Consider the following 27839-nt stretch of genomic DNA (forward strand, 5'->3'; position numbering starts at 1 on the left):
GAGCGGCTTTTAACAAACTGCGCAGGCGGGGGATGCTCAGAGGGGTTCCCCTGCCAGCCCAGTGCTGCCCCAAACTGCCTACCTCCTCTCCTGCCCCCAGGTCCACAAGACAATGCTGGCCTGCTGGCAGGCCGGGAGCAGCCCATATACCTGGGCCTGGCCATGCCCCCCATGCCCCTGCCCCTACCGTGCCTGCAACTCCGTCTCCAGTGCGTCCCTGGTTGGTCAGGGCCCCAAAGGATTCCTGGCCTTAGGTTATTTTCTGAAGGAAACATTAAGGTTATTGAATGGATAGAGTCTCAGAACAGGGTCTGGGGTTGAGAGAGGAAATGCAGGCCCTGGCTTTTGCCCCTTGTCCTTCCTGGAAGCCACTAGAAGCCACTGCTGTGAAAATACTCTATTTATTAAAGACCAGAGGAGAGAGGCAGGGTTCCCGATTCTCTATGGGATCAAGTCCCAGCTCCAGGGAGGAAAAGGGAGGATGGGCCAGCTGGTCACCCAGGTGGGGTCACAAGTCAGTGGCTGGGCCCCAGTCATAGCCATCTTCATCAGAGGACTCCACATCTCGGGATCTTGTAAACTTTTTCCTCAGAGCTTCCTGCTCATATGTCCTGGGGATCAGAAATAGAGGCTGTGGGTGGGGAGGGTGTGAACTTACCTACCAATACTCAAGGCTGACAGCAATGGTGTGGATAGAGATAAGTAAGATTGGGCATTTAGGGGTCATGCCCTGTGTTGTGCTTTTTTTTTTTTTTTAACTCCTACACATCCTTCAAAGCCCCATCTCCAGTGTCCCAACCTTCAGGTCACCTTCCCTGGCCTCCTAGGAAGAAGATTCCTACTTCCTTGGCCCTGTTTACATGGGGCTTGGAGGAGCTCTGTCTGGTTTTATCTTGCCCACTAAGCCAGGAGCACCATGAAGGCATAGTTTGATTTGAGGTCACTTCACCCCCAAAGCCTGAGTCACAGGGAAAGGGATTCACGCGATCTGGAGCACGGGGGCTCTTACCGCATGCTGTCCTGTTGCCCCCAACCCTGGGGGTGGTGACCATCCACCTTGGGGAGGGGGAAAGGAGGTTAACACTCCCCGCAAAAGTGATGTACTGGGATGAAGAACCACACCCACCTGCCTCCCCACACCCTTGGTCCAGGCAGTGCTGCCCACGGGCTTTCTTGCCCCCACACGTGTGCAGCTCAGTCTCAGATTGGAACGAGAAAAAAGGCTGAGATCCTCTAGCCCGTCAGCCAAGGGGGAAGCGGGGTTCCTGTCTAAGCTCCCTCAGAGGGGTGTCACTGGGAGTTCATAAATGAGTGCTCAGAATAGTGCCTGCCCATAAGCAGGCTGCTGTGGACAGTTGGGCAGGTCAGGCACTGAACAAATCCAGGGAGCACCATTCTAACCAGGGATGTCACAGATTTGTGCATTTCAACATTTACCTGGAGAGGGTCTGGAGGAAGGGGTGCTTCTTGTCGGATTCACAGAAAGGCACTGGGGAGCTGAGGCATCCCCAGACAGAGTAAGTGCTAAGTGAATATGTTATTTAAAAACACCCAACTACTATGGGCTGGGACTTCAGCAACCACCCCGTGAGGTCAGGACTGTTGCCATCTGTTCTTGAGTCCCAAATAAGGGAACTCCTGCAGGGGTTCAAATGTTTGCTTTAAGTTGTTCAGTGACTCAGGGGTTCACATACCCTAAGTCTGGACCCCAGATACTGATCTGATCAGAGAAGTTCTATTTGCTGTCATCCTGGCAGGAGATGGGTTCCCAGGTATGTCTCTGCTCTGGCCCAAGACCCTCTCCAGGTCACCCCCACGCCCTGCTCACCCGGGGCCCTCGGTGACCCGAGGATTTCCTGTGATGCCACGGACTCTGGGGCTCGTCCGCCAGCACGGGCTCTGAGGACCGGGCCAGGGCTGGCGCTGGGGACCCTTCATCCACGTCTGTGTGGGGCCCGCCTTCGCCGTCTGTGTAACCCTCGCCGTCGGTGTAGACGCCGCCCTCGCCGTCTGTCTCGTAGTCGCTGTTGACCCGGCTGTCACAACTCAGATCTGCAGAGCTGTCAGCCAGGCCATGGTGAGGGAGGTCCAGCGTGTCCTCTGAGGGGCCGTCCACCTGCGGAGTGGGTGTGACTTGGCTGAGCCAACGCCCCACAGTCCAGGCCCATCCTGATCTCAGAACAAGCCCAGGCCTGGGACACTGCAACCTCAAACCAGGTTAAGGACCCTTGAGCTTCATCCTCAAGTTGACCCTGACCCTCAAGCCTCAAGTTAAGTCTCCACCCTGGATATGAGGATGAGTTCTGACCACTGATGCTTGCTTGACTCAAGGCTGAGCCCCCAACCCCAAAACCTATCCACAGCACCAAGAGAAGACCCCGATGACCAAGGCCCCATCCCATCCCACCCCGTGGACCAGGTCAGGACTGTAACCTCAGGTCACATCTTGACCTTGACCAAGCCCCTGACCCTTGACCTAGCTCTCACTCCAAACAGCAGCCCCAAACTGTGGCCTGGGTACCTGGTCCTCAGCTGTCCAGATGGGCCGCGTCTGCTGCTCACAGATAACGGCCTTGAGCTCCTGGTACCAGGTGTCACTCATGCCGCACAGGGGGATGCTGGCTGCAGGGAGTGGGTGTCAGCACAGCTGAGAATCGCCGCCTGCCCCGGGACCCCCGTCCTGCCCTACCTGTGAAGAGGTGGTCACTGTGCTTCTGCAGCTTCTGGGCTTGGGCGTAGAGGCGGCGAGTGCTACGGCGGGAGGCGGGTGCCAGCCACTGGCGCAGTGCCTTGAGGGCTGTCCGGCTTTCGGGGGCGCAGAAGACCACGATGGGGTAGTACTGCACGTAGTTGAGGCGCTCAATTGCAGAGGGTGTCACATCCAGGAGTGCGTGCTTGTCCTGGGCCAGGCCCGCAGTGGGCACAGTAGGCAGGGAGAGAAGGAGAGAGGCACAGACAGCAGGGAAACACCCGGGGCCAGAGCATCAGAGACAGGCCAGAAGAATCCGAGAGAGATGGAGATGAAGAGTGTGGTCAGAGTGGACTCCAGCCTCTCACATCCCAGGCCCCAGTGCCTTGGGAACCAGAGCCCCAGTATGAATCTCTCTGCCCGTCCCCAGGGCTTGTTGCTGGGACCCTGGGCAGGCTCTGTCCCTCCCAACCCCCCGTGTCACAAAGCCTCCAAGCGGGGCTCTGTGGGAGACTACATTTGAGGAGTCGGGGGGGAGGACAGGCTGGGTTCCGGGGCCTCGGTTTCCCAATCCATGAGATGAGACAAGACCCACGGCAGGGCCCTGATTACTTTCTCTGCGATCAGCCGCACGGTGTCCAGTTTGATGATCTTGGAGGGGCTGTCTGCCCTCAGCATGCTATCTGTGGGAAGGGAGAGGCGACCGGCCGCTTCAGGAGGGCGGGCACTCCCCGCCCAGGCTCCTCCAGTTCATGTCTACCTGTCCCTCTTCTGCTCAAGAACCCAGCAAGGCTCCCCATTGCCCTGAGAGAAATCCCAGCCTCCGAGCTGCTCCCGTTGGCCACACGCCTGGCAGTGCACTCGGTCCCCCCTCCTGACCTCACCCCACACATCTTCCTGAGGAGGCGGCTGCTACTCGCCCATCTGGCAGATGGGGAAACTGAGCCTTAGGATCACAGCCAATCAGTGGCACACTCCAGAGACAGAAGCAGTCTGTGGTCCAGACACTCTGCCAGGCTTGGTCCCACCTCCAGGCCTTTGCTCGAGTCTGCGACCCAAAGCAAGCGGCTCTCCCGTTCCCCATCTGTCCTCCTGGACCCGAGGTGGAGCACTGCCTCCTCTAGGAAGCTCTCCTGGACAGCCTGGTGGCTGATGGAGGAGCCATGCACCATCCTGAGGGCCTAAATGGGAGGTGAGGACACAACCTAGCCTGTTTTTGTATTGTAAAATGTGTGTCACGTAAAACATAAAATGTGCCACTGTGACCATTTTTAAGTGCACAGCTCAGCTCCAAGTAAGCATATGCACAGCGTGCAGCCAACCCCGCCATCACCCCCGGGCCCTGCTCGCTTCCCTCTCTCCCCAGCTCACCGCCTCCTGCGGGTCCCCACTGCCCTCGGAACCAAGCTCAACTCCTCACGGAGCCCCCGAGGTGCTGCAGGCTGGCCTGCTTCCCGCCTGTCCTTGCCGCCCTCTTTCCCCTATTCCCCTTTCCGCCTTTCTATTCCCGGGGCACCCGGTTCGTCCCGCTGGGCACGTGCTCACCCTCCGCCTGGAACCTTTCTCTGGCTTCTCAAACTTGAAGGCCCAGCTTAACCACTGCCGCCTCCAAGAACCACCTGAGGACGCCCCCAGCCCCATTCCACCCTCCTTCTGCTCTGTTCCCATCATTCCCAGCAGGCTGTAGCCCAGGGCATGGCACCCCTTTCCCGGAAAGGGCCGAATAGTAAACGTGTTCGGCCCCAGGCTTCTCTGCCGAGACCCCTTACCTCTGCTGGAGCTGGAGGGCACCCACGGACCCGAACCAGCAGGTGAGGCCCTGGCCCAATAAAACTCTCTTTACAAATGCTGGGGTTGAAATTTCATGTCATTTTCACATGTCACATCATTTTTTTTTTAACTTCTTCTCAATCATGTGAACTATATAAATACCATTCTTAGTTCCTGGGCTGCGTAGGAACACATAGCTGATGGGCCAAGAGCTGCCATTTGCTGACCCCGTCCCCTTGCTTAATTGTTTCTAGTTGTTAACTTTTGGTCCCCTCAGGGGACCTCCTCTGTGTTCCCCATCTTGCTGTGTCCGTAGCCCAGTAAACATCTCTTGACAAATGAAGGAACAGGTGCCACGCTGGCTCAGCTGGCAATGACTGCCTGGCGAGCTGTGTTAAGAAGGATTCTGAGGCTCCACCCAGAGTGCCAAGCTTTGATTGAGAATGTCTGGCCCAGGCATTGGAGGAGACGATGGTGGCTCAACTGCCTCATATTTGCCATGGTGGTTTTACCTCTTTCCCCCAAAACAGCATCATTAGCAGGACCCTTGCAAAGCTGCCTCAGTCCCCGGGCCTGGGTCGGGCTTGGGAAATGATTCACCAACAAGGTTGCTATGGGACCTGGCTTCTCACCTGCGATTTCAAACTGGTCAGGCATCTCAGTCGTCAACTTCTGCATCGCGATGTCTGCCACGGGTCCCAGGATCACCACGGGGCGCTTGAAGCTGGCTGAGGGGCAAGGAAACAATAAGAATCAGGATCCCATTTATGGCAAAGACTGGGCGTCTTGCCCGGCCACTTCTCCACTTCGTATCTTATCTAGCCAGACTCACGGTGGCCCCGCTGAAGACTACATCTCCCAGCCTCCCTGGCAGCTAAGGATGGCCACGTGGCTACGCCCCAGCCAATGGAGTGCAGACAGAACTGCAATCTGGGGTCATATCCTTCAAGGAAAGGTGTGAGCCCTCTTCACCTCCTTTCCCCCAGCTGGAATGCAAGTGTGGGTGCACAACCTTGGACTGCATGGTTAAGGCCAAAAAACAGGATGAGAGGAGCTTCCATCCCTGAAACTACAATAGCCGGACCACCCTCACCCGCTCACACTGGAATTGCTACTTGAAAAATAAGCTTCCAGACACATGCACCCCATTGTTTATCCCAGCACTATTTAGAACAGCCAAGATATGGAAGCAACCTTAGTGTCCAGCAGTAGGTGAATGGATAAACAAGAGGTGGTTCATATACACAACAGAATACTATTCAGCCATAAGAAGAAAACGAATCCTACCATTTGCAACAACATGGATGGAGCTAGAGGGTATTATGCTCAGTGAAATAAGCCAGGTGGAGAAAGACAAGCACCAAATGATTTCCCTCATTTGTGGAGTATAAAAACAAAGGAAAACTGAAGGAACAAAACAGCAGCAGACTCACAGACTCCAAGGGACTAGTGGTGACCAAAGGGAAGAGGGTGAGAGGGAGGGAGAAGGGGGTGAAGGGGCACAATGATCAGCACACACAATAAAGGTAGGTCACGGGGACGGCAGCACAGCACGGAGAAGACACGTAGTGACTCTATAGCATCTTACTACACTGATGGACAGTGACTGCAATGGTGGGGGGGGATCCTAATATGGGAGAATGTTGAAACCATAATGTTCATGTGAAACCTTCATAAGATTGTATATCAATGATACCTTAATTTAAAAAAAAAAAAAAGGAAAAGAAGCTTCTAGTTTGTTTCTGCAGCCGTCTCTTGGAGTCTGTTATAGCAGGCGACCTAACTACAGCAGTCAGCCCACTACAACCCAAGGGCCACACCCAGCCCCCTGCCCGTTCTTGTAAATAAAGTTTTATTGGAAGAGCCACATCCCTATGTTTATGTCCCATCTCTGGCTGCCTTCCTGCAGAGTTGGGTAGCTTCAAAAGAAACCATCTGGCCCACAAGGCCTAAAATAGTTACTGCCTGGCCCTTTGTAGGAAGGGTTTGCTAACCCCGGGCCTAACCCATATACCCACTTGCCAGTGAGGGAATGAAGGCAGGGCATCGTGGCAGGACAGTGAGTAGCCAGCCCTCTCTGCACCTGGACCCTGCTCTCTCTCGTCTCCTTACAGGCCTCTCTCTCTCAAAAGCCTGATACATTCAGATTTCTAAGTTTTCATTGGCTGGGGGTAGGATTAAGTATGTGACCTCTTAAGTGGTTTTTTTTGGATGTTGGAGCAGCAGCTAAGAGCATCTCAGTGCCTACTTGGCCCAGGGGACGTGCTATTTCCATCGCTGCTGCAGGCTTTACTGAGAAGCCTCAGCGCTGGATTCATATCCCACCTCCTGAGGCTGTGGGCAAGGGCCTTAATTTTCTGTGTCCTGAAAACTGGATGAGGCTGTTCCCTGCCCCCTGGTGCTCGGGGGGGGGAAGGATCTATGACTTATGGGCTGGTTTCACGTGCATGTATTTAGTTTTTTAATTTAATTCATTAATTTAAAACTTATAAATGTTAACATTTTTTTTAAATTAATTTTTAATACACCTAACATGAAACTGACTTAACCTGTGCGTTTTACGGTGTACATGTCAGTGGCATTCAGTGTTGTGCAAGCACCACCTCTAGTTCTGGAACATTCCACCACCCCACATGTAAACCCCATCTCCATCAGCAGTCACCCCCACCCCCTCCCCAGCCCATGTTCTGTCTGTGGATTTGCCTGCTGTGGACGTTGTCACAGAAATGGGGTCACACACCAGGGGGCTATGGGTGTCTTGATCTCTGAGTGCCATGCACTCACGGTCTGTGCACATGTAGCACCTGTCAGGGCTTCACCCCTGGAGCTCTGCCTGGGGCCGGGGTTCAGCGTGTCCAGCCGAGTGATTCTCCGTGTATGGATGGACACATTTTGTTATCCATTCACGCGCTTTGGGCATCTGAGCTGTTTCTACCCTTGGCTGTTGTGAATCCTGCTGAACACGTGTGTGCAGGTTTTGGTCTGGACGCCTGTTCAGAATGCACGCATTTTCAAGGGTCTGTGGCCCTCAAGCTGACCACCCAGCAAAAGCAGCACCCACTAAGTGTATAAGCCCCCTCAGTGGGCTGTCCAGCAGCCACTGGCCACGTGTGGCTGCTGAGCACTTGAAACGTGGCTCATCTGAACAGAGATGTGCCCTTGAGTGCAAAACACATGCTACATTTTGATGACTTCGTTAAAGGAAATATCTCATTAATAACATGGATTAATAACATAAACTAATGGATTATCTGTTGGAATAATACTTTGGATATTACATGTTAAAAAATAAATCATTAAAATTATTTTCAACCATCTCTTTTTCAAGATTATATGTGTAGCCTGCATATTTCAATTAGAAATAGAAATTCATTTTTAAGGATTGATTTTACCCAACAATGGAATGGATAAGCAAACATGTACCACCCACACACGGAGCACCCCTTAGCTGTGAAAAGGAGCGGAGCCCTGACACGTGCCTTAACGTGGATGGACCCTGACCACACGGTGCTCAGTGAGACTCCAGACACAGGCCACGTGGCGTGTGACTCCATTTCTGTGACACGTCCACAACAGGCAAATCCACAGACAGAAATGTCATCTTCCTGTCTCCTTCTATGCCCCAAAATAACTAAAAGTGGGTATTTTTGCTAGAGGAGAGGTATGGACTGTGGCTTCCGGGGGTGAACACTTGCTCCGGATTTCCTAAGGCTTCTGTGTGAGGCTCCCCGGCCACTCTGACCCCGGGCCCCACCTTCTCGCAGTGCCACACGTTCATAGGGCGGGTAGTGACCCTGTCTGGTCAGAGCTGACAGGTCCTCGCGGCTCCGATGGGTGGTCTTCTTGGCTCCCCGACGGAGACCCCGCAGCCGCCAGAACTCGGCCCGTGCGCCAGAGCCCACCGAGGTGCCAGGCCCAGTCCCCAGGGCCCTCTGGGCAGTCTCCAGACTGGCCAGCTGCTCTGCCCTGGGGAGAGGACAGGAGACTGGGCACTGGGGTCGGCAGAGTGATGCCCAAAGGTGTCCCAACCTGGTCCCCTCACATGACAGACGGACTCAGAGAGATTAGATCAAGGCCCCTGAGATGGGGATGACCCCGGGTTCCTGGGGCCCAGGGTCCTCACGAGGGTCCCTATGGAGGGGGGCGCAGGTCAGGGTCAGAGAGACGGGAAGGCGCAGCCCTGCCGGCTGTGCAGACGAAGGGAGCCACGAGGTGAGGCCACGGCGCCTCTAGAAGCTGGAAGGGGGAGACACGGTTCTCCCAGGGCCCCCGCTGGGGCTGGCCCTGCCCGCCTGGATTTAGGGGCTCTGAACCCGTAACGTGGGGTGACAAATGTAGGCCACCAGGTGGTTTCTTGTGGCAGCGGCCCCGCGAGCCCACCCAGGCGCCAGGCGCCGTGGCCGCGCACCTGCCCTGGTTGGGGATGACGCCGCGCTCCAGCTCCCGGCAGTCCCGGCCCATGCGCACCGCCAGCCAGTGGCCCGCGCGGGCGCGGCTCTGCCCGGGGCCGGGGTACAGCGTGTCCAGCACGTGGAAGACGTCCCCACGGGTGAAGCCCAGGCAGGATGGCGGGCTGGGCTCCAGCTCGAAGTGCGTGCGGACGTAGAAGGAATCGCCGGCGCGGGCCTGCACCACCTGCCGGAAGACTGCGGGGGGCGCCCGTGAGCCGGGGCGCCTCCCTGCGCGCCCCAACCGCCCGCCCAGGCCGCGCCGCACTCACAGTCCTGCCTCCGCTGCGTCGCCAGCTCCACCCCCGCGCCCGGGGGCAGCCCCAGGAGCACCTGCACAGCCTCCTCCCGGGTCAGGTTCCGCATCGGCGTGTCGTTCACCTGCCAGGACGGCGCGCGGGTGGGACGCGGCCCGTAACCGAGGAGGGGTTCCCAGCTCTTCCTCGGGACCAAGCCCACCCGGAAGAGGGTCAGCGGGGACGGGGAGCAAGGAAAACGCTCACGGGGAACAGGTGGTGGCCCAGTCAGCGACGACGAGGCCCTGACATTAGAATGTTAAAATGTCCGTGGGGCCTTAACGGTGTCAGGGCGGCCCCAGGGAATAACACACAGGATGTACCAGACGTGGGGGCCCCCTGGCACCCTGACACCCTCCCCCCATCAGGCTGGCCAGCGCCCTGTTCACCTGCAGAATCTCATCTCCCTCTTGGATGCCCTGCCCATCCGCCGGGCTGCCTTCCTGCACCCCCGACACAAAGATGCCTACGTTATTGCCTCCAGCCACCCGCAGCCCGATGGTTGTGCCCTTGATGAAGTGGACCACCCTGGAGTCGGGGCTGTACCTGTCCCGAGAGGTAGAAGGTGGGTCAGGCCGGAGTGGGCAGACACGAGGCTGGGCATCGTTGGGAGAGCCCCTGCCCACCCCACCCTGCTTCCCAGGCAGCCCCTCGCTGTGGCCCCATCCACACACTGGTGCAGAAAGGCAGGGTTAGGGTGCCCAAGGGGGCAGGAGTCTCCTGCTGGGGCGCTTTTCTCTGGGGCACATACCGGTGGTCTTCCACACTCTGACTGCTGGGCACCCTGTAGATGTCATAGGCACTTTGCCTGGGGGAGTCTGAAAGGGAACAGCCAGTCTCTCCCAGGCACCCCCCCAGGGCGGATCTGGGTGCTGGACTGTGGCATTAGGGTGTCTGTGCCCCACACAGTGCTGTCACCCAGTCCTTGATCTTCCCAGGGAACTGGTCCTGACCTCTCAGGCCCATGCCAATCTCTCCCATGCTACCTGGAACCATCTCACTGGCTGGGATCAGAAAAGTCAGAGGAAGGGGTGCTCAGTTACCACCCACCCACCCTCTGCTCACCTGGTTCCGAGACGGTTCTGGAATCCACCGGGCTCTCCTGCCGAAGCAGGGGGCTCTCCCTGGTGGGGAACACGTTGGGAGTGAGATGGGAGGGAACAGGTGTGATTTTTAGAATCGTAATGTGTACTGTGTCCCCCACCTCTCCCCCATGGAGCAGGAGGGCATCAGAGCAGCCCATCGAGCGAGCTCCTCGGATGTACAGACCCGCCTGTGTGCAAGTGGAATGCCTGGTACGGTTTCAAGAGTCCCCAAAACCCCTTGAGAAATGGCACTGGTGTCTACAGTCTGGTCCAGTCCATTCAGCCCACATGATGCCAAGTGCATCATCCCTATCATTATAAACACACATTCCAGGCATCCTTGTTCATGGCTATCTAGTGTTCCCAAGTGAGGATATGTTCTGATGATGACCCTAGGGAGGAAAATCTCACACAGCATTTACTAGGGGCTCAGAACACACACCCCATCTCCTTCTGTCATTGCCATTTAGCGCCCCAAGAGCTGGGGCTTTGGGGAGGGGCCCTCCTCTGGCCTCAGGACCGCCCCCTGCCTACCTGGGAGTCCCTGCCTGCGTGTCCTCCCCGCACACTGAGCCAGGGTCAGTCTGTGTGAACAGAGCCCAGTGGCCTGCAGGTCTGTCGTGTCTGAGGATAGGTGCTGAGGACGCCGGTTTCCGTCCCGGCTGCTCTTGCCCGTGTGCCTGGCCTCTCTGGCATCACTCCCTCCTGCAGGAGCGAGCTTACAAGGGGCTCAGCCACCCCCAAATCCTGCAGCCCTAGACAACATCTCAGTGGGAACGCCGTGAGGCCGTGAATCAGAACCACCCAGTGAAGCCAGCCCAATTCCTAACGCTGAGAAACAGTGCGAGGTAGTAACCGCTGGCTGCTGTTTCAAGGTGCTGGGTCCCGCGGCAATCTGTTACACAGCCCTTGGCAGCAGAAGCAGCCGCCACCTCTCAGGGGCAGAAGGCCTAAGTGGGCTGCCTGTTACCCAATCCCCCAGTGTTGAGCACTTACGTGTTTTAGGCATTGAATTGTGTTCCCTCAAAATTTCTACACTGAAGTCCTCAACTCCCCCCACCGTATCTCAGAATGTGACAGTGTTTAGAAATAGTTTGTCATGGACATAGTTAGTAAAGAGGTCATCCTGCAGAAAGATGGGCCCCTAATCCAACAGGACTGATGTCCTTCAAAAACAGGAAAATGTGAACAGAGACAGACATGCAGAGGAAAGACAGCATTCAGGAGGAGGTGGCTGGTCCACGCAGGCTCCCGGAAGCGAGGGCAGAGGTGTGGAGCAGACCGTCCCCTGGCGCCCTCAGAGGGGGCGTGGCTCTGCCAGCACCCTGATTGGGGACCTTTGGCCTCCAGAACTGGGAGAGAAATTTTGTTTTAAGCTACCCAGTGTGTGGCACTTTGTTATGGTAGCCACAGGACACTCGTGCAAGGGACTGTCAGTTGTTCCCGTGTAGAGGCATCAGTGTAATGAACAAGCATCCTCCAATCCTGCACACATTTGGGGCTATTTTGCCCCCAAGAGAAAAATCCCAAAAGGGGCCTTACTGGGCCAACGGACTAATGCATATGGAAGTCGGCCAGGACGATGTGCTGTAAAGTTCAATTCCCTCCGCTTTAAGGTGATACACATCAGGTTCTCCCAGGACTAAGAAGCCAGAGCCACAACCTGGGGGTTGGGAGGCCTGGGTGTGGACAGGGGAGGCTTCTTCCCAGCAGGCCATGTGGACTGCACCCTCAAGGTTATCCCGCATCAGAAAAGGTATGCCCATGTTCCCTTCCTGCTTGAGCACTCTGGAGTATGGGGGTACATACACAGGGGAGTCGGCCCGGCTGGTACTGGAGCTCGGCCGCCTGTGCTGGGGTGGCGGTGGGATGTGGGATGGTGGCGCTTGAGACAGTTCCGAGCCGAGGTCTGAGATGTCTGTGGGGAGAGGGCGTCCCAGCAGCCACGGTCATGCCTTCCAGACTGGACTCATATCACAGGGGCCTAAGGCCAGCATCAGGCCCAGCTGGGAACCTCCACCCCAACTTGCTGTGTGACCTGGTGCAGGTTTCTATCCCTCTCTGAGCCTCTCACAGCCAGATTATGAATATATAATACAATATAATATATATAAAGTCGGCTCCTGCTTGGCTCTCTATTCAAGCCCCAGGGCCTGCCTCCCAGCCCCTCACCGTCCAGGAGGGAGCTGTCACTGTCACTGACGGCTGGCGGGATGTTCACCAGGAACTGTCCTTGGTCCCTAAGCACCAGCAGGGTCAGCTTCCCTTCCGACTTCTCAATCAGGCGCCGCGTGTTGCTCAGCGACAGATTCTCGCTGGACACCCCATTGATCTAAAATGGACCAGGAAGGAAAAGAGGAAGTAGGTTAATGAGAGGGGAGACTAGAAACAGACAACTCCTCAGGGTCCCTGGAAACAGATTTTCAGGACAGGAGTCTGAAGAGAAACCCTCTCTTCAGGCAGAGCCACTCCCCTGAGCCCGGTTCTGGACCATTAGCACCAACCACGTAGGGCAGGTCTGGGAACTGGTGTTGTAACCAGCTGATTCATCACGCGATTCTGAGGACACTAGAAACAGCCCAGAGGGGGACCTAGAAATGGGCATACGGCAGTGGATTAGCAGCAGACGGGAAGAGGGGAGTCCTGCAGAGTCCTCACCAACCTCTCGGAGAAGGCAACAACGCAGAGGGCAGATGGCTCGGGGCCAGCTCTGCCGACTCGGTCACACTGCTGCCCCCCGGGCATTGGTCTCCCTGCCCCCCCGAGGGGAGGCCTGGACTCACCTGTAGGACCAGGTCGCCTTCCTGCAGTCCCCGGGTGCGGGCAGCCAGGCCTGACTCCGTGATGTGCTTGATGAAGATCTGACTGCCCAGTTTGACTCCAAACTCTGGGGAGGAGGGAAACTGAGGCAGGGCCTGAGAACGGGGTCACCAGCTCACCTCAGAGCTTAGCCTCTGGGCCACAACCCCATGGGGAGTCAGGCCAGCTCCCTCCACGTCACACTAGGGCTGTCCTGACATGAGCAGCCGATGTGATGTCACCGCCGGGACTCTGACATCATGGCAGGGAGGTCAGTGTAGGGCCCGAGAGCCCAGACCCCCTCCCGGCCCCCTGATGACATCACTTCGGGGATCTTGAGGTCACACCACCAATACCTAGTGACATCACAGTTAGAGTTTTGGGGATGTGACTCATCATTAAAATGACAACATGGGGGCAGGTGGCCCTGTGCAATTTGTCACATGGTGACCAGAAGTCTGAGGTCACGGCACTAAGAACAGAGGTGGGTCAGAGGTCATGTCCATGCTGTTGATGTCATGAAGGCAACTGGAATGCATGACGTCCTACTGATGTCACGGTGTGAATTTCTTGGGGCTGCTATGACCAGCTGTCACAAACATAGCGGCCTTAAAACACACATTGATGTTCACACGGTTCTGAGGTCAGGAGCCTGTCTCAGGCCTCACGGGGCTAAATCCCGGTGGGCAGGGCCGGCTCCTCCGGGGGCCCCGGGACAAGCGTGTCCCCCTCTTCCAGCTTCTAGAGGCGCCGCGGCCTCGGCTGGGTGCCCCTCCTCCGTTTGCACGGGCAGCAGGGCCGCGCCTTCCCATCTCTCTGACCCTGACCTCCTGCCCCCCTCATAGGGAACCTTGTGAGGACCCTGGGCCCCGGAACCCCCGGCCACCCCCATCTCATCTCAGGGGCCTTGACTACCCCCTTCTGCAGAGTCCCTCTGCCACATGAGGGGACCCGTCCTCAGGTCCCGGACCAGGATGTGGACATCCCTAGGGGCCACTGTGCTGCTGACCACACATCACGCAGGACTGGATGGAAGTCAGGGACGCCCGGCCGCTCACCATCGCTCTCCCGCCTCCGCACCAGCACCGACTTCACCGGCCTCATGTGCACGTCCTGCCGAGGCAGCCGCTTAAAGCCGGACACCAGGGCCAGCCCTTGGGCCTCGGAGCCGCTGCCTGGGCTCCTGCGCCCGTGGCTGCTGGCCCGGCTCCGGTGGCCAGCTCTCGGCCGGCGGGAGCGCTCATCGCAGGAGTGGCCAGAGCCACTGGACGTGTCACCTTCGTAGCCCTGGCCATGGTCAGCCTCGTCCAGCCTCTGCGGCCCATCCTCCCCATCGGAGTCCTGGTGTCTCAGGCCAGGGGAGCTGGCCTTGGTGGCAGGCAGCTGGATTTTTCGGGGACGCTTGACCGTCTATCGAGGGAGGCAGAGTAGGGGCCGGCTCAAGGCCATGCTCCACCCACTGGGCAGCCCTGGGGGACCCTGGCCCCTCTCTGGGCCTCCACATGAAAGCTGTGAGGTGGGGACAGGATCCCCCTTGCTTGCCGAAGCATACACTTAGGGTGCCCGTGGGCAGCGGGACCGGGTGGGGCCCAGCGAGGGTGGGAGTCCCCCCACCAGGCCCCCACTCACGACGTTGGCCAGCTTGGCGCAGGTCTTGAGTATCTGAATGGCAAAGGAGGAGTTGACGTTCTCCATGGAGACCCCGTTCACCATGACGAGGTGGTCCCCCGTCCTGAGGGAGCAGGCTGGGTCTAGGGGAAGCGTCCTCCCAAGGGCACCCTCTCCCCGGGCCTTCCCGAGCGCCCGCCTTCGGGGCAGGCACCCCCGGGTCTGCAAGGCCTGGCTCTCATTCTCTGGTGTCCCCAGGGTCACTAAGACATTTACCCTCCTGGGCCTCAGTCTCCTCATGTGTAAAATGGGGCCAATCACAGAACCACCACCACAACAATAAAATGTGATCACAGGACGAAACCTGTGATTTCAAGCAGCATCTCCAAACCCCTCACATTTTTCTTGCAGACCCCTTTTCCTGCTTTTCTCCCCCTCTCTCCCTGTTTCATATACTCTCTCTCTCTGAAGCGGGTCCTTGATTCTGGGCTGAGCCCTATCACCTGTCAGCCATTCAGGTCCCAGAACCATTTTCCCGGCGTAACTCCCAGGAGCCTCCTGTCCCCAAGCTCAGAACACCAAGTCTTTTCCCCACTGGCCAGAAAGAGTTTTCCAGGACTTTCCATTCCAGGAGTGCCCTGGGGCCACTACAACCCCAAGAACCACAGGGCAGGGCCAGGAAATGCCTCAGGGAGCATGAGGGCTGCATGGACCACTCTGTCTGGCTGCCAGCTCCAAGCCCTGTGTTGACAGAGCTGGAAGGCGCCAGGCACTCTCCAGCCTCCTAGCTTTGGCCCACACAGGTCCCTCCCCGACATGCCCTCCCCCTGCCAAACTGGGCTGCCCTGATACTCACTGTAGCCTGCCCTCAGCCGGCCCTCCGGGCACCACGTCGGACACAACCACGGCGCCACTGGGCCGGTCTCGGCTGCCAGAGATTGCAATGCCAAAGCCCCGGCGGGGGTCCTGAGCAGGGATGAGAAATGAGGTGAGCTTTGGCGTCCCACTGGGCTGAAGGTTGTCCCCTCCTGTTGGGCGGGATGGGACCAAGTCACCGATCTTGCTGGCACACATGCCACAGAGAGAGGGGGAGTCTTCACCTTGCAGAGCGTGGCTGTGTGCTGTTCCCAGATGGTCAGCTCCTCCATGTCCAACACCTGGTGGGAGGGGACAGGGAAGGTGAGTGTGAGGCCACAGTGGGTCCATGGGAGCATTTAGGGTCCCCAGCCTTGGGTGAGAAGCCTGACTCTGACACCCGTGCTTGGAGGCTATGGGAAAGTTGCAACCTTTCTTGAGACCCCAGTTTTTTCATCTGCAAAATGGATTTAAGTCAGTGGTTCTCAACTAGGGGTAGCTCGCCAGAACATACATTCAGCAGTGGGTGGGGACATCTGTGGTCATCATGACTGGGGGGTCCTCTTGGCATCGAGTGGGTGGGGGCCAGGGAAGCTGCTCAGCTCCCCCCCCAGTGCCTAATAAGGCCCCCCATAGAGAATGGCCCAGCCCCAAATACTGATAGTGCCAAAAGCCATGGTTAGGTTGAGCAAATGAGCAGGAGCTGAGAGAACAGGGGAGTACTTTGTCCCTTGTCCTCTGGGATGGGAGGTCTGGTTCAGTCCCTGGGGGAATCTGGTCAAGCCCACCAGACAGAGTTCCCTCTGCTCCAGCCACACAGGCCTCCTGGCTGTTCTCCAATACACCATGCCCAGTCCTGCCCCAGGGCCTTTGCACGGGATGCTCTTCCCACAGATGTCATTTAATCCAGCTGTTGAAGGGGCACTCGGCTATCCCCTGTCACAGAAGAGGAAACTGAGGCCCAGAGAAGGAAGGCACTTGCTGATGGAGGGGATGGCGGGTGAGGACCTGGATTCTGTTACTTCCATGCCCACGGCACAGGTAAGAACTAAACGGCCAGGAGACCCTGGGAGAAGGGGGGAGCCCACCCCCACCCATCCCTGAACTTCAGCCTGGACTGCTCTGCTCCCTGGGGGGACCCTGCAGACACGACTCCCCTCCTGGCCCATCTTCCCCAGCTGGGCTCAGCAGAGTGGGTGACTAACCCCATCCAGGAACTTCCACTGGCATCTTCCCCTGCCTCTGCTTCCAGGCTCCGGGAGAGCCGCATTCCTGGCCCCCAGGGAGTGGGGAGGGGGCTGAGGACCGAGGAACAAAGCCGGGGGCAGGGCCTCACCGGCGCTCCCAGCTCTGCGGTTACCAGGGAGCGCGGGCAACGCACACCCAAGGCTCAGACCCTCTCGCTGGCTGAGCTCCTACCTCTCCGGCTCGGCTTTGCCTGCACAACGGGCGCCCCCTCCCCGCCCCGCTGTCCTGTTGTCTTTCAGGACCGAGGCGCAGGGGGCGGGCAGGGAGTCCATGCATGCAAATCGGAACAGGGTCCGGAGCCCTGGCAGCTGCGGTGAGGGGTCGTAAGGACTTGTCCCCTTCGCATAATAGGAATCTGCAACATGGCCCAGACGCACTTCACACAGTCCCATTCATTTCATCCCGAGCGACCTGAGAAGTAGCACCAGGAGGAAGGAGACCAGAGAGGATCGGTAACTCACCCAGGGTTGCACAGCTGCAGGGGGGCCTGGCACACACCTTTGCTCTCAGCCACTGGGCCCCAGCATCTTTCTGCTTATTTTTTTCTTCTGAACTTATGTTTCAAAACAAAATTTATCTACTTGCTTTGACTTTATACTGTGGGTCATCAAATAGCCTCCTGAAAATTTGATTTCCTGGCTTTATTTTAAGAAATTGCCCTCAGGGAATCAAGGGGCCTCAGGGGAGGAGGGAGGGAGCAGAGGCAGGTGGCCTGGGCAAGCCCCGACTTGTGTGGGTTCGCCTCCATGGACCCTAGAGGCCTTGTGTTAAACCCACTGGCTCCCCAGCAGCAGAGGTCAAGCCTAACCCCACAGCCCACCTCCAAACCGTTGCTGTTCCCTGTGCCTGGGACACCCTCCAGGATTTACAAGCAGCTGCCCGTGCCTCTCGGGTGCGCTCAGGGAACCCAGTTGGCTAGCCAATCTTCCCTGGTGCCCAGCACTCCATTTTGTTTACAGCATCCAAAACCATCTTAAAGGATCCTGTTTAATCAGTTTGCACCTCTCTGATCTTTCCTCTTGGGCTGTGAAGGCTGGGTGGGTCTGCCTGCTTACTCTGGTGATGGTCATCAGCACCTCCTGGGCCCTCCAATATCGGCCCCCTTTCCAGGCCTTTGCATGCCTCCAGGCAAACTCCTATTCATCCTTCAGAGCCCTAGTGCCACTGACTCTTCCGCCAGGTCATAGTCCTCAAGGCCTCTCACAGACACGATTACTGGAACCTGTACTGTCCCAGTCAGCTTCTCTCCCATACACCCCTTCAGTCTGGGGGTTCCTGATGGGCAGAGCAGGGACTCTGGGACCCCAGCGTTGGAGTTTGAGGAATGCATGGTGGGACAAAAGGCAAATATATACACGGAGGAACTCAACCAGGTGTGCCCAGAACTCCTAGGCCCCTCGGCGCCGCGCGTCAAGGTAAGTTCCGAGCCGGGGACTGGCCCCTGCCCCGCACCGGACACAAGCAGCGAAGAGGAGCCAGTCCCCAGGGGACTGATAGTACTGAGTCACACAGCCCCTGGCGCGGGGCTCCCGGGCTGCGGGCCTCCCCGCCCCGCCCCCACCTCCGGGAACAATGGCGGGGGGCGGGGAGAGCGGGCAGAGAGGGGGAGGGGTCTTGGGAGCTGTTCCTGGTGTCCAGGAACCAGAACTGCCGGCTCCAGAGCCCCGGGCGGTGCGGCCGGGGGCGAGCCACGTACCTCCACGACCTCACTTTACCCTGGGGCCTGATGTAAGACCCAGTATGTTGGGTGTGAAGGTCCAAGCCCCATCCCCGGAGGTGAGGTGCTCCCAGTAAAGGCACAGGGAGTATACAGTAGGCACCCACTAAATGGTGGTCCCCCGTCCAGCAGCCTCGCCCATTCCCCAAAGCCGCCCCAGCCCACGGGCGAGGCCAATGCTTCCCGACCACATCAGTGGTTAGGCGTCACCCGGAGCAGGACCCGGGCACCCGCTACGTGCCAGGCGCTGAAGACCCGTCTTCCCCTGGGAACCCTCCCTACTCCCTCCTTTAAAAGGACGATCGCCCCTTTACAGATGAGGTGCGGGGAGGCATCGACTCGCTGGCCCTAAGTGGCAGAAAAATCAAGATTTGAACCCATTCTACCGAGTAACGGAGGCAGACCCCGGGCCAGAGAAGCCCCCGGAAGCAGCTTGCGGAGGCGGCAGGCGCGGGCCACCCGCTGCAAAGCCCTGGGCCTCAGTTTCCCCATCCGGAGCCCTGGCGCCAGGCGCCAACTGTGCCCCATCTCCATCCCCTCCCCCTCCCGCCCTCGGCGGGTTACTCGCCTGGAATCTCACCGCCATGGTGCCCCCCGGGGGCTCTCCAGCGCCCCTGCCCCGGCGGAGCCAGGAAACGGTCCGTCGGTCCCCACCCTGGGTGCGGGCACAGACCGGGGAGGGCTGCGGCGCGGAGGGCACCGCCGGCTCCGCCGCTCGGAGCTGCACCTGCCCCGGCCCCTCCTCCTCCGCGTCCCCTGCGGGCCCCGCCCCGGCCGCGACCCGCCTTAGGGACGCGGGGAGGGCTGTCCGCCCCCGCCCCCCACCGCGGGATCCCGGCCCTGGGGCGGGAATTCCAGGCCGGGCTTCCCACACGGCTGGGCCCCGAGCCGGCGGCTGCAGGCAGACCCGGCCGCAGGTACGGTCGCTCCCAGGGTTTCCGTCCACGAAGCGGGCCCGCTTTTGGGTGCATTTGGGAGGCCTGTTGGATTTGGGCGCAAGTCGAGGGCCAGGGGCCCCTGGAACACAGGGCCGGTCTTTCTCGGGTCACCCCATCTCCAGTGTACCCCATTTCGCTCAGAGAGGCCCGAGGCACGCCTTTCTGCAGCCGCACAGCCGCCGCCACTGGGGCCCTGGCCCTAGTCCGGGGCTGCCCCGCCGGGCTCGGTCTTCGCACCCAGCGCTGGGCCAGACCGAGCTGAGGAGGGCGGGGGCCGCGCCGCGGGACGTTCTTGGAGCTCCTGGGAGTAAAGGTCGGGCTTCCTTCCCACCCACCCTGAAGGCAACACCTAGGATTACGCGGACCGGGGCCAGAACCCCTCTACCTGGTGGTTAGTAAAGGAGGAAGTCACCTGGATGGGCGGAGCTGACAGGGGCCCCACCCACTTAATATTTCCTGCTTTTCAAAGAAATAACACGCGGAGGCCCAGCTTCTGTGCCCCACCTCAGATAAGGTTGAAGGGGCAAATCTGGGCAAAGACAGCCTTTCCCAGCCTCATCCAATCAAGACTGGGCAGAGGGGAACCCCAGGCTGGGGGAAGGGAAGAGGCAGAGAGGAAACCGGGGGATCAGAACAGGCCTCCTGGAAGAGTGGGCATGGCAGCTAGGGTTTTGAAAGCTGGCCAAGAGTTTGCCAAGTGAACAAGGGAGACAATATAATCAAAATCTTGGAGGTCCCCAAAGCTGACTTCTCACCCCTCACTGCTGCAGTTCTCCCCAAAACACAAGTCCAAAGACCCCAGTTAGCCAGAATCGGCCCCTTGAGGGTCCTCATAGGCCCCCCAAGGCAATAAACCTTGGCAGGAGCCCCTTCTGAGAACCTATGTGAAACCTGAGAGCCCGAGGGAGGCAGCTCGGCCTTTCCCCACATAGTGTTTCTTAAATGATTTCAGCTAGAAGGAGCCCAAATGTTTTTTTAAATAGCTGTGTGTTTGTTTTAATGAGTCATAGGGAAAACATAAAGTTCCCCACCGGTACATGCGTATAGGTGTTTGTAGCTATGATTACTTGGGAATATAACTGATTGGGTCTGGTTAAAGCCGGGGGCACGGCCTGATTCCCGCTGTACTCATCAGCATTATCAACAGAATAAATGGGTTGCGTGGTGGTAATAAGGCGCCCGGCTCATGTTTATTGAGCACTTGTTTCATTCTAGCCACTGTTACACATGACATTCCTGTGCCCATTGTGCAACTGGGAAAATGGAAGCCAACTGGGTCAAGTGGCCAGCCCGACCAGCAGGAGCTGGACTTGGTTCTGTTTGACCCCCTCACCCCCACTCTCTACAGGTGCTTCTTGTTTTAGTGATGTGTCCCTGGAGGACACTTGGCAATGTCTGGAGACATTTTTAGTTGTCAAAACGGGGAGGTGCTCCTGACACTGAGGGGCTAGAAACCAGGAACACTGCTCAACACCCCACAGTGCCCAGGGCAGCCCTGCAGAGGATGGTCAGCCCCAAAGGTCCATAGCACTGAGGTGGAGAAAGCCCATTCTCAATCCCGTGAAGGGGGCAGCTGTCCCAGGACACACAGTCTTCCTCCAGCCACACAGCACTGCCCTCACATATTCACGCCCTGCTCAAGAACATTCAGTGGCTCCCCAGTACCCATGGGACGACTCTGTGCTTAAATGCAGGGCTTTGGAGAAGGGCATGGTCAGGCCTCAGGAGCTGGCCTTGAGCCCACCATTCCTCCCACCCCAGACCTCCAGATCACTTTTAGGAGTTAAAAATCTGCTTTTATTCAATCTGATTCACTTAAGCATTCATTTTTCCATCCACCCCATCAACTAAGCAAAAATGCTCTAAGCCCCTACAAGGGGCCAAGTACATGAATGATAGGCACTGGCTCGGCACTGGAAATGGCAGTACCAACTTCAACCAGGAGCGGACAGTGTGGCTCCTGTGTGAGGGGGCGAGGGAAGGGAGGATGGAGGGGAAGGCAGGGCCTGGAAATAACCCTGCTCGGCCCCTTCTGAGTGCCTCCTGGGGCACTGAGGCCTGGGGGTGGGGGGTGGGGGGAGAGGGGGACCTAGGCTGAGGTCCCCCAGAGTCAGGAGGGAGCCAGTGGGGTCCACGCAGGGGGCCAGGGGTCTGCCTGGTGGGGGCTGTTTTGCTGGGCTGCAGGAGGCTGAAGTCATACCTGGTCTAACGTCTGACCAAAGCAGCTCTGCTACATCAGAGGCGGGGCTGTGCCTCAGTAGTCAGCATTTACCGAGCGCCCACTGTGTACACACAGGACTGATGAGAGAGGCCTGGTCCTTGCCCTGATGGAAGCCCAGGGTACTCAGGGGAACCAGACCATAACTGAATCATCACTTAACATATATAAAAAGTGCAACCTAGACTTCTGAGAGTGTCTGTACAGAGGGCAACCTGGGCTGGGGGCTCAAGGAGGGGTTCCCTGTGGAGTGGCCCCAAGATGAGAACTGAGGTTAGTAGGACTGGCCTAGGTGAGAGAGATCCGGACAGAGGGAACAATTAGACCTGAAGGAGTTGAGGGAGGGGGGAGATCTGGGTGTTCTGGGTGGACTGGCCAGTTGGTGCAAAGGCCCTGGGGCAGCACCAGGCTGGGCCTGTGGGAGGAACAGTGAGGACATCCCTGCAGCTGGAGCAGAGCAAGTAAGGGGGAGTAGGGCAAGGAAGGGCAGGGAGGAGACAGGCAGGTCATGCAGGGCCTCAGGGACTGCTGGGAGGACTTGGGCTTTGGCCCCTAGGGAGGTGGGAGCCCTCGAGGGCTGTGGGCAGAGCGGGTAACTGACTCAGGTGCTCGCGCGCCCTCTGGTGGCAGCTGGGGTGGGAGGGCCGACCTCTGCGGGAGAGGAAGGAGCTGGGCCCGGGACTGTCGAACCTTGGGGGCCCTGCAGGTTGTTGCTTTTTTTCTTTTTTTTAAAATAAATATCTTATTTCAGAGTCATTTTAAGATGACCGAAAAGCAGAGCTGTAATTCAGAGTTCCCATGGTGCTTCTCACCCGGTTCCTTCCACATTCACATTTCCATGACCACACAAACCAGGAAAGCGCCTACTCATCACCACTCACTAAACTGCGGACGATTCAGACTTCACTAAGGTCCCTTTCCTATCCCGGGACCCCACCCAGGTCCCCCACTCGGGTCCCACCGCGCATTCAGCGCGCATAGCTCTCTCCTACTCCCCATGGTCCACCACCTTCATGGGCCGGAGGAGGCGGGTCCGGGGTTTTGTGGAATACGCCTCCTTGGGGGTGCGCCTGACGTCTTGGCCAGCACGGGCCTGGGGCTCTGCGTGTGAGGACAGCGGGTGCGGCAGCAGCGGCACCAGCACGGGGAGAGGAGGGCGCTGGGGTGGGAAGAAGGGCAGATTCCGGGTGTAGCGGCCGCCAGGGCAAGCGTGTGAGGACAGAGGAATGCCCCAGGATTGGCGACGGGGTCCCTGGGCCGCCCCGGTGAGGGCGCTTTGATGTAGGAGGGCAGGGAAGGTGAGGGGGGCGTGCAGATCACAGCTGGAGGGGCTGGTGAGGGTGTTCCCCCCACGCCCCACGTGGGAGCTTTAGAAGAGCAGGTCCTCGCTGCTTCCTGCCTCAGTGTCCTCGTCTGTGTGATGGGGACCTGGTTCTGACTTTGAGGCAGTAAGGTTGGGAAGGTTCAGAAGTCTGGCGCATAGCAGGTGCACAGAAAGGTTTGCTTGGGGGCCCTTTGTCTTTCCACTCTGGGCCGAAGGACGGAGACAAGCCCCCAGTGGGGAAAAAATGAAAAGGAATCAGTGTCCCCAGAGCTGGAGGGGGTGCATCAAGGCTCTGTCATTGCGTGCAACAGCGGGGGGGTCCGGACCCAGACCCCTGACACCTTTCTTACAGTCCCTGGCCTCGGTCTGTCCTCCACAACTGTATCCCAGGCCAGCCCCCCAAAGACCCCCCATCAAAGGCCCTGCCAACGGCTCTGTTGCCAATCCTAATCTGCTTCGTGGCTGGGGCCATAGCACCCACAATCTGTCATTCCAGCATAACGGCACTGTTATTTCTACTCTGTTCAGAATCCACTTGCTTCCCATGAGCTATTCATTCATTTATTGAGCGCTTACTGCATACCAGGCACTGTACTAGACACTCAGGATACCACAGTGATAAGCCTCGCAGCGTGGAGCAGAGACGTCCAAAAAATACTCCCACCAATGGCTGTGCAGTTAATAAGGTGTGGCTTTAGCTCAAGAGCATTCAATAGCTCCCTAGCAGATTTATCAGGCACCTCATCAATTCCAGGCTCTGGGGCAATCTCCTAAATTATCAGGGCTTCTTATCCCCTTTTACCATCCTGTAAATTATAGGAACCCCGTGGCGCTGCAACAATTCTTGTCTGTAGAATTTTGAATGAATGAATTTTGTCCTTTGAGACCATCGATTATTGCCCTATGGCTATTGGCCACCTTTGCATCTATTTGTAAATTCATTTCAACATTCTTGATGCCTCTGTGTGTGTGCGCGTGTTCTTTAACTTCTCCCTTGAACAGGCTGTAAAATCCTACAGTTCCCCACATTAATTGATGAGTTAAGTACTCATAAAGCACCTGCTTGTGTTATATTAGTGTGAGAATCAAAATTGTTCCCTTTTGGGGAAAAAATTATCCTTTAACACCATAGCACTAGAAGACCTCGCTTGGCAGTCAAGCCTCCCGCGTCAGGAGATTTCCACCTACCTGTCTCTATCTCACCTATTCTAGTCTTCAAGCCCCAGAACATTCTGATCATGTTTTTTCCTGATCACCCTGGACCCCACTTTGTCCATCATACATCAGCAAATGCTGTTGGTTCTACTGAAATCTTTCCAGAATCGGCCCGCTATCCCTCCTCCTCTGCTCCCACCTGGACCACCATCCTCACCTGCCTAGACCAGCCCAGTCTCCTCCCTCAGTTCCCCAGTCTGTCCTCCCCTCCGTGGCCACCAGAAGGCGCCAGCGAGCACTTGAGTCAGGTCCCCGTCTGCCCACAGCCCTCCAGGTTCCCACCTCCTTAGGGGTCAAAGCCCAAGTCCTCCCAGCTGCCCACAAGGCCCTGCATGACCTGCCCAGCCCCCTCCCTCCCCTCCCCTTGTCCCTCTCTCCCTGTCACCCACTCTGCTCCAGCCACAAGGGCCTCCTCATTGCTCCTCCTACCCACCAGGTCCAGTGCTGCCCCAGGGCCTTTGCATGCTCCGTGCCCCTCTGCCTGGAGTACCCACTTCCTTCAAGTCTGCTCAAAAGTCACCTTCTCAGTAAGCCCTCGCCTTGTCTAAGGTTAAAAAATACCTCCTGTTTTGGTAGCTCTTTCATTTTTTTCTTCCTAAGACCACACACCCTCTAACCCAGGATACCCTTTTAGGATACAATTTCCTTCCTCACTACGGCTCTTGTGTCTTGTCTGTCTTCCACCAACATACAAGCCCCACGGGAGCAGGGACTTCTGTCTGTCTCGTTGCCTGGTGAGTCCCCAAGGCCCGCAGCAGCGCTGGGAACATAGTAGGCACTTGATGAATGCAGGCTCACTGCCCGGGCAGCTCTTCCTCCCGTGTCTCTCCCTAACCTCAGCCCATTTCAAAGGCTGTGAGGCCCCACCTGAGCAAACACTGCTCCCCTGGCGCCAGGCCAGGCCCAGGAGGAAGAACAGGAACCCGAACTCCCCCCTGTGGACTTTCCCCAGAACTCAGGGCCACGCGGAAGGGAGGCAGGACTTTCACGAGATGCTGAGCCTGGGGTGTTGGCTGGGGGGTGGGGGCAGCCCCCAGACCCTCCCGCTCTCCTATACGCCTGACAGCCCTGCTTTGCTGTACATCCCTGGGCAAGTGGCTGCTCCTCTTTGAGCCCGAGTTCAACCTTCATCATACAGAACGGCAGATGGGACATTGAGAGCGGCCATACATTCTGAGCTCTGGATTTGGGCGGGACAGCTTTCCCAGACCCACTGTGTGCCCGAGTCTGTCACCCAGCCTATCCTTTGCTGCTCTCAGCAGCCCTATGACGCAGTGACTCTTACTGTACCTATTTTGCAGAGTGGAAAGCGGAGATCCAGGTAGGTGAGGTCACTGGGGGCGGGATGGATTTCACTCTGTGGGTTTTCTTTCCAAACCCCAGGCAGGGTGGGATCTGACAGCTGAGACACATCCTCTTCTTCCAACCCACAGACCCCAGATCTCAAGCCTCTCTGTTTTCCAGGAGGGACCCCAGGTGCCAGGCTGGCTCTGTACCTGAGACTCAGATGCCCATTTCTCCTTGGCCCCCAGGGAGCCCTCTCTGTCCTACACAAAGAGACTTGAGATGCAATGGGACACTTGGCTGCCTGGGAAGCACTCTTTGTCCTGCACTTCTGGGAACAAATGACCCAGAAAAAACTCTTGCCACCCAGCCCCTGTCCTGTGCAGGTTCTGGGCTGCTGGGGCCTGTCGTGACAACCGTCTGTCTACCTCCCCCACCTTCCTGCATTTCTCCACTGGGGGATTTGGCCTAGAGAAGAAATCAAGGTAACGACGGATAGGCCCACCCCGGACTCGTCACCCAGCTCTGCATGCCTGGCAGCGGGGAGAAGGCGGAAGCGGCCTCTGAAAACCTCCAATAAGCTCCCAGAGGCCCAGACACTGACCAGGCGCCAGGCTGCCTCACCTGCTTCCTGCCTTCCTGGGTCTCCCCTCTGCAGTTGGGAGGTTCAGAGACCAGCCTGTAACCCTCTGGCCCCCTGGCACCACCTGGGCCAACAGTGACCCTTTTAAGACTGGCTCTGGCGTCCTGGGCAGGCTGCCAGAGGCAGTAACTGCCAGCGAAATAATCCCTTAGGAATTATGTCAAATGCCCACACAGGAGTGGCAGTTTCCTGGTTTCCAGGGAGCAGACAGGTGACTGGGGGTCCCAGGATTCCGTGGTGGAGAGCCCAGTCCTGGTACAGCAGGGTGGGGACTTACCTGTTGAGGAGGCTGGGTGGCCTCTGGGCAGGCCGCAGGAGCGGGAGCCCCAGCGCCTGCCTGGCTTGTGGGGCTGGGGAGGGACCTGAGGTTTGAGCTCTGGCCTCCCCACCTGTTTGACCAACTTTTCGTCCCCTGTGGTGGCGACAGGCTGGTAGGTCCCCGGCCAGGTGGCGCAGCGGACAAACGTGCAGGGCTGAAGCGGAGAGTGTTGAGAGAGGCCAGGCAGGAGGCCGGTTGGGTGTGTGGCTCTGTCGTAAGGTGTCCTCACGTGGGAGCAGCTGGCCTTAACCCCTGCTCTCCCAGAAGCCAGGGACGCCGTGCGCATCAGCACAGGACATTCAAGTACATCCTCGGGAGCGTTTGGGGAGTAAATTAAGGACTGAATAGATGGAATACCTCCTGGCTCCCCCTCCCCATCCACCCCACCGCCTGCCTTGCATCTGGGCTGGCCAAGTTTTCACACTTGCTGCGTCTTCCACCAGGCACGCCGCCTGCCCCGTGGTTGTGGCAGCGCCAGCTCCTTCCCACCCCCCAGAGCCGAGCGCACATGCGGCCTCCGTGCCACCACATGACTGACCAGCCGGGTTCCTGTGCCCACAATCTTCAACCACTGCCCAGCGGGGTAGCTCTGGGGAAGCCACTAGGGAAAACACTGTGTTGTTTTTTTTTTACGTTTGAAAATGTGATTACTAGGAAATTTTAAATGACGTTTGGAATTTTAAGTTTTAATTGGCTTGTTTGATAGTTGTATCAGGCCGTGCTGGAGGAGGCGCGCAAGACATACTGATACATTCTCTGTTGAGCGTCTTTGTGGAGCACCTTCTGTCACGCTGGTCCACATCTGGACTATTTTCCAAGTATTTATTAGCAGCTGGAACTACCTTGGGTCTTTGTGTGTTTGTCCCCTCTAGAATGTCACCTCATTGAGAGTTTTGCCTCGGTCGTCCCCGTGTCCCTGTGGCCTGGAACAGTGTCTGGTACACAGTAAATATCTGTGGCATGAATGAATGGATGGATGGAGGGATGGATGGAGGATGCGTTAGGTCCCTCTTGCCTGCAGACTACCCAGGGCTGGAGGTAGTAGCCGCTATAGGCACCAGGGGGCGCCAGAAACCAGGCAACCGGACCCAGCCGGGCAGCCTCAGTTTCCCACTCTGCAAACTGGGAACAGACTGGGAGCAGGAATGTAGGAAGAGCGGAACCAGAGGAGCAGAACCACCACGCCACCAGGCCCCTGGCCCCACCTCTCCTTTCCCCGACTGTTCTCTTCAGCCCCCACTCTGGCAACAACTCGGGGATTTTGTTTTTTTGTTTTTTACGTGCGTGCACTTGAGAAGGAATTCTCATCAGGGTTCATGAAAACGAGCAGACGCCGTTGCCACCTCACCGTTTCTCCCTTCCGAGAGGCGCCCCCTCTCCCGC

The 27839-nt window shown here is 57.8% G+C and overlaps 1 protein-coding gene and 1 long non-coding RNA gene across 3 annotated transcripts; one reads left to right on the forward strand and one right to left on the reverse strand.

The window, feature by feature from the left end:
- Positions 1-385: 385 nt before the first annotated feature.
- On the reverse strand, positions 386-26549 carry TJP3 (tight junction protein 3). 2 transcript variants are annotated; one of them, XM_036890797.2, is made up of 21 exons: positions 26415-26549; positions 15796-15852; positions 15552-15661; positions 14717-14819; positions 14146-14497; positions 13072-13175; positions 12461-12620; positions 12098-12206; positions 10269-10327; positions 9955-10021; positions 9593-9749; positions 9180-9288; positions 8868-9105; positions 8214-8425; positions 5092-5187; positions 3302-3372; positions 2690-2900; positions 2522-2622; positions 1829-2116; positions 1010-1056; positions 386-611 (listed from the first exon to the last, which is right to left on the reverse strand). In XM_036890797.2, the coding sequence occupies exons 2-21, from the start codon at positions 15841-15843 to the stop codon at positions 509-511; spliced, it is 2745 nt and encodes a 914-aa protein (XP_036746692.2). In that variant the 5' UTR covers positions 15844-15852; positions 26415-26549; the 3' UTR covers positions 386-508. The 2 variants fall into 2 exon arrangements, with proteins under 2 accessions (XP_036746692.2, XP_036746691.2); XM_036890796.2 differs by lacking the exon at positions 26415-26549 and adding an exon at positions 19084-19243.
- Positions 25177-27433, forward strand: LOC118915247 (uncharacterized). Its single transcript, XR_005026002.2, has 3 exons — positions 25177-25531; positions 25743-25979; positions 27329-27433. It is a non-coding gene; the product is annotated as an uncharacterized LOC118915247 (long non-coding RNA).
- Positions 27434-27839: the final 406 nt, after the last annotated feature.

Source organism: Manis pentadactyla, chromosome 12 (genome assembly GCF_030020395.1).
Source record: "Manis pentadactyla isolate mManPen7 chromosome 12, mManPen7.hap1, whole genome shotgun sequence".
NCBI lineage: Eukaryota > Metazoa > Chordata > Mammalia > Pholidota > Manidae > Manis > Manis pentadactyla.

Bases quoted from the DNA above. Each gene is read 5' to 3' on its own strand.
- TJP3 (XM_036890796.2), bottom strand. The intron at 8,426-8,867 runs GTGCGCGGCCAC...TCCTCTCCCCAG, and splicing joins GTCATCCCCAACCAGGGCAG to GGCAGAGCAGCTGGCCAGTC. The intron at 612-1,009 runs GTAAGAGCCCCC...TCTGATCCCCAG, and splicing joins GGGCAACAGGACAGCATGCG to GACATATGAGCAGGAAGCTC.